General features: G+C 40.8%; 1 protein-coding gene across 1 annotated transcript in view; it reads left to right on the top strand.

Annotated features, from left to right (window-relative positions):
* The window catches only part of LOC134644093 (obg-like ATPase 1), a 38,086-nt gene extending 26,060 nt beyond the window's left edge, over window positions 1-12,026 (top strand). Inside the window, exons 5-8 of the mRNA XM_063496800.2 lie at window positions 5,598-5,738; window positions 6,296-6,392; window positions 9,703-9,825; window positions 11,830-12,026. Coding sequence (XP_063352870.2) covers window positions 5,598-5,738; window positions 6,296-6,392; window positions 9,703-9,825; window positions 11,830-11,931 — 463 coding nt within the window. The 3' untranslated portion in view covers window positions 11,932-12,026. The remainder of the gene's footprint in view (window positions 1-5,597; window positions 5,739-6,295; window positions 6,393-9,702; window positions 9,826-11,829) is intronic.
* The last annotated feature ends 251 nt before the right edge of the window (window positions 12,027-12,277 follow it).

Here is a 12,277-nt window from a genome sequence, read left to right as displayed (position 1 = left end):
TGAAACAGATGTAAAGTCGTGTCGACTCTGTTAGCCCAGTTATTGACTGTCCCCTGTCCAGGTAATGAAAGGGCACTGTTGTCGTGTACCACATGACCCCATTGTCTTTGATGTGTTTCATGATGAATACCTTGTAGTAAAATTGAGACTAAAAGTTTTTCGTTTTTCTTTCTATATTCTTCAGTTTGGTCTCCAAAACCCAGTATAGATTTCTCCCTCATTCCTCAGCCCCAAATCTGATAAATGCTGAGTCAATCTGCCCCAACAGTTCATAATCCATTTACACACGTCTGCATCAGTACAACAAGCTCGCTTTATTCTGAAGACACACACGGGGGGAATTGTTCTCCTGGCATTTTGCTGACATAGAAATAAATGTCTACGAGTTTCGCGTCTGTGAAAACGCTAGATTTTGATAGTTGAGGCTTCTTGAGATGAGCTTTGTGTTATCTTTGCGATAAGCTTAAGGCCAGGCACACATGCTGCAGTGAGTGGCCTACAGCCTCGAACAAGTTTAATGAGACAAATAAATGAATTTTACTGTTGCCACATACAGCTCCTGAGCGCTTATTATCAGGATTATTGTTGAAACTGTTATGAATGGACGAGGGGAGAAAAAAAAAAGATGTTGGATTGTAAGCGGGGTTGGGGAGGGGGGGGCATGATTGGCTGATGTTACATATGTCCTTGATTACCTTCCTTCTGCTTTTATTCTAATAAGTGGCATTCTTTGTACTCCCTAGGACAGCTAGACAGTCTGACACACGATGAGAATAAATATTGCATGTGGTAGACATTAAGCTGTCATCCTGGAAAAAAAGAAGAGATGGAGAAATCCGTGTGGTGTTCTTCGGCGCTACACTTTGCCTGCTCTTGTCACAATTGTCACATCTTGATGACTCCCCCCTCTCTACCCCAGCCCCCTTATTTTCTCTCGCCCAGTCAACTGCCATGAATGACAGCATGGATACCCCATATAGAGAATTATTTTGGGTGATGTAGAATGTACTCCTCTGGGTTACTGTTTGAATTTCTCGTGTTTGCCTGTTTTTTTTGTTGTTCTTTTTGCACCCCACCCCACAGAAATATCTTTAATGAGTTATGGCTTTGATATTGTGTCCTTAACGACCATCTTAAAGACAAATCTATGGCGGATGGGGTTGTTAAGGTTTCATCTATCATGTGCAAACGTTTAAAGTCACAATATTTAATGGGTGTAGTTATCAAAGAAAGGAAAGTTGTTTTAAAAAGCTTGTTACCAGCACACCCTCAAGGTTTGTTTGAGATACGATGTGAGATGATGCTCTTAATTAAAGCTGCTCCCATTGTGCGTGCGCCATGTTCTGTTTCCTCCAGCCCATGATTGCTTTGAAGATTGAAAGAAGTTGGTAATATTGCCGATAGTGTGTCTGTGTGTGCGCGCGCGCATGTGTGTGTATGTGTCAGATCTCCTCCCTTTCTTAAAGACGCGATGTGTAATGCCTTTCCATCCGGCTATGGCCACAGGGAGCAGAGAGCGTCTGCACTCTTGTCGCTCAGGAGCTCACCACTGGGAGGATGAAAAGCTTCCCACAGAGCCCCCGACTTCCCAGCCTCAAAAGCCACCATGAGCTCATACCTCTCATTTCTCTCTCCCTCCACAGAGGAAGGGAAGAGGAGGGGGTTAGTATATGCTGTGTGCCGCAGCATCTTGGCCCCCTAGGTTGCTCATCCTTGTAACCTGGGACCAGACAAACAGGGGGGACTCTGGGTTTATTACTTGATGAGTCTGTGCCTGGCATCTAAGCCAGTAGCTGTCAGGACATGTGAAGGGAGTAAGTAACACATTCAGCTGAGCTATCCAGACTCAGGTGCTGGGAGCTCACCTGTGGGTGTGTCAGTGATCGAGCTGTGGAGGATGTAGGTAGCGGATTACTCTTCAGGTCTGTCAGCATTCAATTGCATCGGGACTGAGCACTCAAACCGGAGGTGGTGGCCAACCTTTTACAGGCTTAACTGGCTCTGCACTCGTGATGAAGCCAACCTGTTTGAGTGTATGTCAGACGCAGGCCCAGGTCATTGTCTCAGGTAGCTGCCCCTGTACTTTAGATGTTCCTATTGTTTGAGCCATTTAAGCAGATCAAAGCTCTGACAAAGCCCAGGGAAGCCCCCAGGCATTCAGAAACACAGGAATTATCCCCCTTTAGGATTCTCACACAAAAAGACAAACAGGCAAGCTCCGGAGGGTGGCCCCACCTGGGGAACATCTCTATTCAGAGCCAGTCTGTTGCAAAAGGTCCAATTGTGTTTTTTTTTTCTTCTTGTAATTGTAGAATATATTGTGTTTTAAATTACATGTACTTTAAATACAATAAGCATTAGATCCAAAGCTTGCAACAAATGGTGTGATGCCTATTATTTTTCTAGACATGAGATAAACAGGTGTCACATGGTCTTGGTTTCATGTTGACTGTTTTTTACCATTAAAAAAAAATAAAATAATGCATACATGTTTGAGTTTTGCCGAAGTTTTTCTGGTAAAAAAAAAACTATATTTTTCTATTTGATCTGAGAGCACAAACACAGCTTGTTCCTTGGACTTGTTTGAGCCTTCAAGCCAGTGAATGATTAGCAGAAATAATGTCCCTGTCACCCTTAATCACATTAAAACGTGGTTAACATTTAATTTTTCCCACTTGATATGCAAAAATTTCCACTTGATTTGCAGCAGAAGCCATTGGAATTCCATTATAAAAAGAATAAAAATTTCAGGCATCATTTGTTCAGAGAGGGATATCAAGAGCAGAAAGTGCTGAATCTTTCTATTAACCGAGCAGTGAGAGATGGCACTCAGTTCTGGGACATAATAGAGACTGACAAGACACATGCACTCGCACACGCTCCCTCTCACACATGCACACACACACACACATCTTTCTCACTTGTATTAGTTTAGAGTACGAGGTTGATGAAGAAGACCTACAGGGAAAATATTTTACTTACATCTTATTACTTATTTTAACAAAACTGCATATCTTTTCACTTGCTTATTTTTAATCAGGCAGTAAACCTTCCTCTAAAACAAAAGTCAAGCCTGTTTCTTGTGTTAAATAGTTATTTCACACTGTGAATGGGCCTCCACGAACAAGAACACCCCTTTATTCTTTAGAATGACTGAGAGCCATAAAGACACAAAGACATCTGCAGCATGTTTTACATAAACATTTTTCCAAATTTACACATCCGCATAAAATTTCACACAAATAATTGGAAGGGACATAAATACAAATTGCAAAGTGGCACGGGTAGACAGTGGTGAAGTTGACAGAATTGGTTTTGGGAGTCATGTTGACGGCACTTCAAAGCTCTTAATTGACAGCGCTTTGTTTCTGGAGTTGTGGGAAGGGGGTGTTTCATGTTCCTGTGGCAAGGTGTTTGTCTGGTCCTGTGTCACTCAGTGCAAGGACCCGGAGACCCCCGTGCTCATTTGCAGCTCACGTTCTCGTCTCGGCTTCACATTATTAAAATCATCCCTCAGCCTTCTACCAAGAGCCTCTTTGTTACTTGGCTGGCTTGGCTCAGCTCTGTCAAGTCTTCACCAATTACAGTCTCAGGTACAATGGTCTATTCAAAGGATCACAGCCCTTGACTGGTGTGGAGAGAGTGATTTGTGAATCATTATTCAGCCGCCTGTAGAGAACGCAATACCTGAGGAATGCAAATAACGTGCCACCAAATAGACAGCTGTGCTGCTAAAAGTGACAAACTACAGCTGTTATTATCTCAGATTGGATTTTTCCCCTCTTGGAGCGCCCTCCATCTCCTATGTTTTCAGGTTTTCTGCTTTGGCTAAATGTGTTTTATTTTTCTGTCCTTTATTGGCGCGACGTTGGTTGCCACCTTATTGTGTGTTATTGTGGTGGCAGTCAAGCGTCAGATCTGCATACATGGTGTGAACAGTAAGGGAAATATTAGGTTATTCCTCTTAATAGATGTGCATCTGAAAAGGCAGACAGACGACCTGGCATATGAGGCATTTCAGATTTACTGCGCCGGCCTGTGGTGTTATTTTAACTTGTTGAGAAAAACATTCAATCAAAGCAAAACCGTGCTCTTCTTTTTGCCCGTTACCTTGTCATATATTGTATATTGATAATCATTAGGTAGGAGCAGCGATAGGGTGCTGCAGGTGATAAAGCGGTGACATTGTTATTGGAATAGATGTGGTATTGAGGTGGTGTGGTTCCTCCCAGTCTTTGATTCTTATGGGCTTTAAACAGGAAACTAGGATTACAGATAATGACAGGGACCCCTTAGAATCAATCCAGCCCAGGAGCCGCCGTGTGAAAATGGATTTGTGTGATGCTGCTCTTTGAGATCCGTCCAATCCCAGCCTCGGAGCTTGTGGGGCTAATCTCATAATTGCTCTAACCCCCTTGTATTGTTCTGACTGAGGGTTACCATTAACTGTGAGGATATCTTTGTCCTGCAATGTCAGGTGTCCTGCTGGACAAGAACACGTAAAGGAAAAAAAAGATCACGCAGTTAAGAAAGTGCCAAAGATAACAGTAGGTGGTTAGTTGCAGTGCTTTCTCTTTGCTTGAATGTTAATGTTTATCTAACATTCAAAAAAACACTCGGCTGGTGGAAGATTTCTTTTTTCATAGTTTAAAAAAATATATCGTGAATTTCACTTCCACATTTCAGAGAGAAATGTGTGACTTTTTGCTTGAGCGATTTCAAAATGCACGTATTAAGAACAGTCCTGTTGTCGAACTAATTATTTTAATGTCTGTTTAAATCATTTATTTATTATCTGCAGGAGCAAAGGTGTCCCATTTATTCGAGAAGTGCAAAAAGGGAAGTCACAGCTATTGATTACATATAAAAAAAAATGTGACCACAGTGGCATCATCTGTTTGTTTTCTGAACTTTTGAAAAGAAGCCATGAGGTGAACTGCTGACCTTAGCCACTTTTCCACCTAAAAGTGGCTAAGGTCAGTGCAAGCTGTCTTTCTGTGCAATTAATTTAAGAATACCTCAAATTACAACAGGGACAAAACAGCGTGAAATGACATACAAATGTCTTTAAAAGTCTGAATTAGGTTAATGACACAAAACACAACATTTAACACCATAAAGAAGGTGCTGCAAACAAAAAGAATCAGGTAACATATTTAACAATAAAATAAAATGAATGAAAACCCAAACTTCAGCAAAATTAAATATTCTTGACACTTTTTACTGCTTTATGTCTTAAAGTGGAAATGAATGCCCTCCTACTTTTGGCATCATTTTAGGATCACTGAAAATATTAGGACCTGTTTTATACATATATATATATATATATATCCAGTTTTTGTATTTTTATTATGTTTCTTTCTCTTTGCTAAAGGACGTGTAGTCAAGTCTGATTTTTAGTTGAGAACTTGAACGGAAAGAAAGTCAAACTCTGAAAGGAAATGCCACCTTTAGAGTGCAGTCTCCCACAAACACTCATATTTCAGCTGCTCTCATGAATATGCATGCATGCAGCGAATAACAAATACGTTCATGTTAATCAAGTCCTCCAACGAGTTTTGCGACTGCTGTTTTTCTTTTTTCTTTTTTTTAATCAGGTTGGTGAAAATCAAGGAGTGGGTGGACAGTCATGACCCCGGAGCCTTGGTCATCCCCTTTAGTGGCGGCCTAGAGAGCCTGCTGCAGGACAAGAGTGAAGAGGAGAGGCAGAAGTACTGCACAGAGCACAAGACGCAGAGGTTAATTAGCATTCAGTCTCCCCACACTTTATTATCAGCTGTGTCCTCCATGCACTCCTTTAATTGCATGTGCTGATAGAATAATAAATGGCAGAGTAATTACCATTATAAAGCAAAGGATCCCTCTTCTTACTGAACAACTCAGTCAAAGGGTTTTCCTCTAAATTAAGTTTTTAACTGTCATCTGTCATCTGTAGGTATAATTATAACTTGGGCATTTTGGGTTTATTGTTCTTGTGTGAAAACCTCTATGGAGAGAAAAATTGTGACAGCAGATTTTTTTTTCCCCCTTCTTTCTCTCAGCAAAGATCGAGGCATTGGGTTGAATTCTTAAAAATGTTAAATGAGTCTACAAGCCTCCTAATTAATCAAAGAAACCATTGGAGAGTTGAATGTCTTATGCGAAACGAAGTGACCCATCTTATTCACTTAATGAGTTTATATTGGAATGAATGGGGCCTTGCCATTGAGGTGAACTTTGTCTAGGCATCAGCAGCGATAAAGAATACTTAAACAGTTCAGACCCCTCGATTCAAGCTGAAATCTCTCCCCACCAGTGCCCTGAGCAAGATCATCAAGGCAGGCTACGCAGCCCTGCAGCTGGAGTACTTCTTCACTGCTGGACCAGATGAGGTCCGTGCATGGACCATTCGGGTAAGTGCCAGCTGCCTGCTGTGCGCATACGTACATGTGAGCGTGTGTATCAGACTCACACACACACACACGAATACACACAGTATCCCATGTTCCACCCTGCTGGCACCTTCACTGATATCGCACACTTTCAACTTTGTCATGGTTGTGCTTTAGCTAGTCATTACAGACCAAGGATAACTTCAATTACTGGTGAGCTGCTGAACAGTGAAAGTGGGGGCTACATTGATTGAGGAGGGCAACAATTGATTTTGCCCATTACGTCCATGAGAATGTTTCCATCCTGTGCAGATCTGCCTGCCCTCCTCCTGCCGCTGGAGATAAGGAGCCCGTGCATTGTGCCTGCCTAATCTGTGTGACGGAGGTTGTCTGTGCCAAAATTGATGTCGCTTTTCATTCGACTGTTTGTGGGCCTTGCTGGGGGCTCCTCCTCCCCGTGTGTCTCAGTTTACTGAGCCCAGCCCGCCAAGAGCTTTGTGCAATGGGATCACAGCATTTACATCAATACAGATGTTTGCTTTGCATGTTGGTATTGTGTGCACTTATTTTTTCTTTCCTTGAGCAGATAGAAGTATTGAGTGCAGAAATAATAAGCTATTTTGTCTGAGTAACATTTATAAGTTCATATCGGTGGTTTAAAAATACAACAAAGTAACTTTTGAGAAACTTTAACAACTAAAGATTTGGGTTGTATTCAGTCATACAAATTCATATCCATTCTTTCATCCCATCAGATATTTCAAAGGATTGTAATTTGAAATATTTTTTTTTACGATACAGAATGCTTTCAATCTCATAAACATAACTTGTCCGTTTGAAAAAAGGAGTCCCATTTTCAAAAAAGCATTGCAATTTTCCACAATGGCATCTATTCAAAGAACTTGTCACCAAGCAGATCATTATGGTTTTGTTCCCCGAGTGTGAGACCGTTCACTGTTCACATTTTGTTGTTCAATTTGTTCAAAATCTTGAAATAGCCCACTATAGATGGTGGAGGCAATAATGGTAGAAAAAGTCTCATGTGTGGGCGGGTTACAGATTTGACCACTGATGGAAATACTGCTTAAATTTTTATCTTGCCCAAAGATGGCATTACTTGTCCACTTACAAAACACACATAAATAGGGGTGTTTGTTCTGCGTGTGATGCAGCTTTACCAAGATCATTTTCCCTTGACTTTGAATAAGCTCATATTGGCTTCACCCTATTTTCAGACATCTACATTTCAGTGCATGGGTGGATTATTTTGCATAAGATTTACGAGTGCACTGTTCTTCACGAAAAGATGAATAGATTTTTCACACAAACAAAACACTAATTTAAAATGTTATCTCGTGCTTCATTATTATTACTATTATTGTTGTTATTATTGTTATTATTAGATACAGACGTGGCTTCAGACAGTTACATTATGAGTAATACACAGGTTTCCAAATATCCCCTAGAGGACTCCAATATGCATTTGTAATATCTGCTATAGCAAATTACAGTGATAAATGTCCTGTTTCTTTTTTAACTAATGAGAAAGACATTTTTTTAAAAGCACAAGATTTTTCCTTTTTCTCCATTTAAATATATTTATATAAATATATAATAAAATTTCATGTTTCTTATAAGGAACATAATGTTCACTTGATTTTTTTGCGTGAGAAAAATGACACATACTTTTTTTTAATGTGATCTATATGAATTTCTGCTCTCCACTAGACAGGGTCTCCTTTTTTTTCCTAATTCTTTTATATTGTGGTTGAAACAAAATTTAGCCACCTTCAAATGATTCACCAAAATCATATTTCGGGTGAATGTTAAATGTTTTGTTATAGATTATATGACACCCATCCACACATCAAGCTTCATCCTTTATTTTTCTTTTCTAAGCATTTTTAAACTAAGCACAACCCAGAGGGGAAGATGAGCTCACTCGCTCTTCTTCCTCACAAGACACGTTACATTTTAGTCAGATGACATCACCGTGTTTAGACGCACACTCGTCTCAGCATGACTGATGTCCTCGCTATTTACAGCAAAGTCCCAAAACACTTCAAAGGCATCCTCGAAAACACGCTTGTCCTCCTCGGCATAACTGATTACAGCCAGCCTTGATTGTGTGTGAGGGGCATTTAGTCAGGTAAGCATCAGTGAGTAACTATATTAAGCCAATACATCTTGCATTGTAAAAACTACACTCAGTAATGTCGTGTTCCTAAGTCCTTTAACATGCTTTATTAGGCAGCCTCGAGGTGACCATTATCTATCAGCCTGCTCTGCATAGCTCTTAACTAGGACAATGTGGATCTCTTGTAATGCGCCATATGAAAAAAATCCCTCCCTTAATCTATTTTTCTCCAGATAGACAAACCTTGATGCTGATTAATGGTAGTTAAACTCACAAGCACTCCGTCAATGAGATTGCAAGTAGATGGTAATGTATTAGAGTCATTAAATACGCATCATTCTTTTGGCATGAAATATGTTGACCCCAACCTGATTATATACATAATTAAAACTGCTCAACAGTTTCTGAGCACGGAGCTGCAGAGCAGAGAGGGAGCGAGCAGGTCGACAGACAGGAGTCATAATGATGCACAGCAGCCACGTCACTTATTTGGGTCATTTGTCATTTCCACCCAGCATTATTTCAACGCATATAAATTGCACATTTTGTCAGTCACCAGTTTTGTCTTGGAGTGTTAGAGAGGGCTCAAAGTGCAATATATAAAATATATATACATATTTTATACATCTATTAAACTGTTACATGTAGATTGAAATCTCAAACAGCTCCAGTTAATATAAAATCTCTGCTGTGTAAATGTAAAAACTTATAATACTCCAAAACTCACAGCAGTTCACAGGAGTACATTCAACATAGTGAAATATCACTGAAGGGTTGAGCTGAATTTGAATTACCAAACTCTCACAATAGTAAAGGCCTGATGCAGTGGGGTCTATACCACGCTGGCTTCTCACTGCAACGCTGGGTCTTCTTGCTGTCATGACCAGAGAGCCGAGCAGCGACCCACAATGAGGCAAGATTGCTTGGACAGAAATCAATACCACCACGGAATGGGAATCAGGAGGCATTGATAGCAGTGCTGGGTCCTTATCGGTGTCCAGGCTACCCTAGCAGGTCACAACTGAGTGGAAAGCTATCCAGAAATCAGGACTGAGGCAAGAATACCCCCGACTGAAAATCACCCCCAGAGTGATCACAACGCTATCACCCCATCAAACACCGTGTCGCTCGCATGCTGTAATCCATCTTCTCCAAAACAATTCATTTGTCCTCTCTTTTCCTTCCTTGTGACAGAAAGGAACTAAGGCTCCACAGGCTGCGGGGAAGATCCACACAGACTTTGAGAGGGGCTTCATTATGGCGGAAGTAATGAAATTCCAGGATTTTAAAGAGGAAGGCAGCGAGAGTGCTGTCAAGGTGAGCAGTCAGGGTGCCAGAGGAGATGAGGGGAAGTCTCCTGTGATCAGTGGAGCTGACAGTCGCCACACAGCTCCTACTGAAAACTGCTCTTCACCTTTACTCAGGGGAAGAAATTACTGCACACACTCCAGCACCACTCCTGACAAGCCAGCTGATTCTGGCTCTAAACACTGCCATTCTGCTCCAGCTGTGCATATCTTTATCACAATGTGTCTTAACTGGCTGATGGTAGTTCTTGCTCGTGGCTCAGCGCAGTCGCTCCAAGGAAGCACTTCTTCACCTCACCAGGCATTTATCAGATCTACAGAGTGCGCTGTTAGCTTAGAGCTCTCTGTTACCAAAACCCCAAGCCACTGTAGGCATGTGACAGTGATATAAAGCGGCAAGTTAAATAAAGTGTGAAATTCCTTAAATAAGGACTGTTTCATGGTTTGTAGCACAGAAATGTGACTTGCATGTCTTACTTCTGTTTTTATGGGCAGTGTTTGTTTTGACCTTTTTAACTGCGCCGTGTGGACACACCTATCAAGTGTATTAAGTCATTTCACTGCTAAAAGCAACACAATACTTTTCTTTCCTGCTCCAAGTTGTACTTTCACATTGAAAATTTGTTTAAAATCTGTAAACTGCAATCGACTTATCGAATGCACACGGTTAATAATGAGTTCATCAACACTGCAGGATGCCTTTTAAATTAAAGGTGCACTTTTTTTCAATCATTTATTTCCTTTAACGAGAAAAAAATCTACTTTTAAATCTCAGTTAATTAAAGCAGAAGTGACTCTGATTTTATGTGTAACACTTGTGCGAAGCAGCTGTAAGCCATGCTGTCGCAATCCCCCTATCACCACCATCAACTCCATGTGCCCACTTACAGACTCAACTAATGTAATTATGGTGGCACAAAGGGCCCACGGGGACCAGTGTGGAAAGGAAGCACTAAAAAAAAAAACATTTAAATCTCCTTACTATTCAAGTCCTTTTTAATAAATATTTGATATTTAATGCATCGGCAGTGTATTGTCCACACCCTCCATAAGCTGCAAAAAGAGAGCGAAATATGTAAGTCTCTGGGGGTTTCGCCATTGTTATCAGAGGTTGAGATCTCAGTGTCAGGTCCTTACTGCATGCTCTCTTACTAATCCCTTTTTGAGCCTCAGAAGAACATGGAGCGTTTCTGACTGTGGCATTAAGGTCCATGCTATTTAATGCCAGTTGTGGGAATAGGCTGTCTGAATAGGGCCAGTGTACAGGGATATCACATTATTAGTAATCATATCTGCTTAAGCCAAGCTTGCTGCTCCAGATGGCTGCTTTCAAGTGCAAATGAACCAGTTAGACGTGTCTGGTTTAATACATACTCAGGAATCACAAATAGCCATTGATTTTTTTTTTCCTGTCTCCCTCTCCATCCAGTGTTTCTGGTGGTATTGAGCTTGGATTAAATGGTCTCCTGAGCCTTTAAAGGGACATTGATTCTTCTAATTAATTGTGCACTGTGCAGAACCAGAATGCATAAACCTGTCCGTATTAGCACTTCAAGTCAATTATTTTGAGTTTGCCGGGAAGGAGAACAAACACTTACTGTACACAAAAGAAATGTTAGAACTTATTTTGTTTCCTTGAGAAGTTTTATAGTGCTGTAATCAAAGACTTATTAACATTTTGTGCTTGTGCACATGAAACTGAAATGGGCAGAAGAGAGGATTATCACTCAGTGGGAATTCAGGCACCCCTCAAACAAAACATGCGTGCAATTGTGTGTGCGTGCGTGCGCCTGTGCAGGCGTGTGTGTGTGTGTGTGTGTGTGTATGCATGTGTAGATGAACATTTGCAAGTGTAATTTTAGTTCAAGTTAAATCTTTTCTAATATTATTTAAATTATAAAGAGTTTTTAATCTGTTCGAGTTCATCCACATGACAGACTAGCTATTTCTTAGCATACAGCATACAATCTTTTATATTATTTTAATGATTCTTTTTATTTTTTTAACCCCACAGGCAGCTGGTAAATACAGACAGCAGGGAAGAAACTACATCGTCGAGGACGGAGACATCATCTTTTTTAAATTCAACGCGCCGAACGCACCAAAGAAAAAGTGACACAAGAACAATGCATTTGTTTACACAACTGACTGTATTGTTGCCTTATATCTGGCCACTTTTACACTTTTTGTTTTCCGTGCTGTAGGACTGAATCCCCCACTCATGTGCCAAGGCACAGGTTCAGTAAACTCTGACAGCTTTGCTATTTAAGATCAGGATCGGCCCCCACTCCAAATTGTAGCAGCATTTGAAGGAGCATATTACTCTCCAGATACTTCATTAATCTCCATCACGGGTGCCAGCACTGACACAGCTGACAGCGGGGACAATGCCACCTGCTCCTCTCCCCCTTCTGCAGATAATGCATGTTTTACAGTAGCCCAGATGTCTACACTCAATAAAA

Source organism: Pelmatolapia mariae, linkage group LG16_19, assembly GCF_036321145.2.
Source record: "Pelmatolapia mariae isolate MD_Pm_ZW linkage group LG16_19, Pm_UMD_F_2, whole genome shotgun sequence".
Taxonomy (NCBI): domain Eukaryota; kingdom Metazoa; phylum Chordata; class Actinopteri; order Cichliformes; family Cichlidae; genus Pelmatolapia; species Pelmatolapia mariae.
The sequence above is the reverse complement of the archived record's forward strand: the minus strand, read 5'-3'. Positions and strand labels throughout refer to the sequence as shown.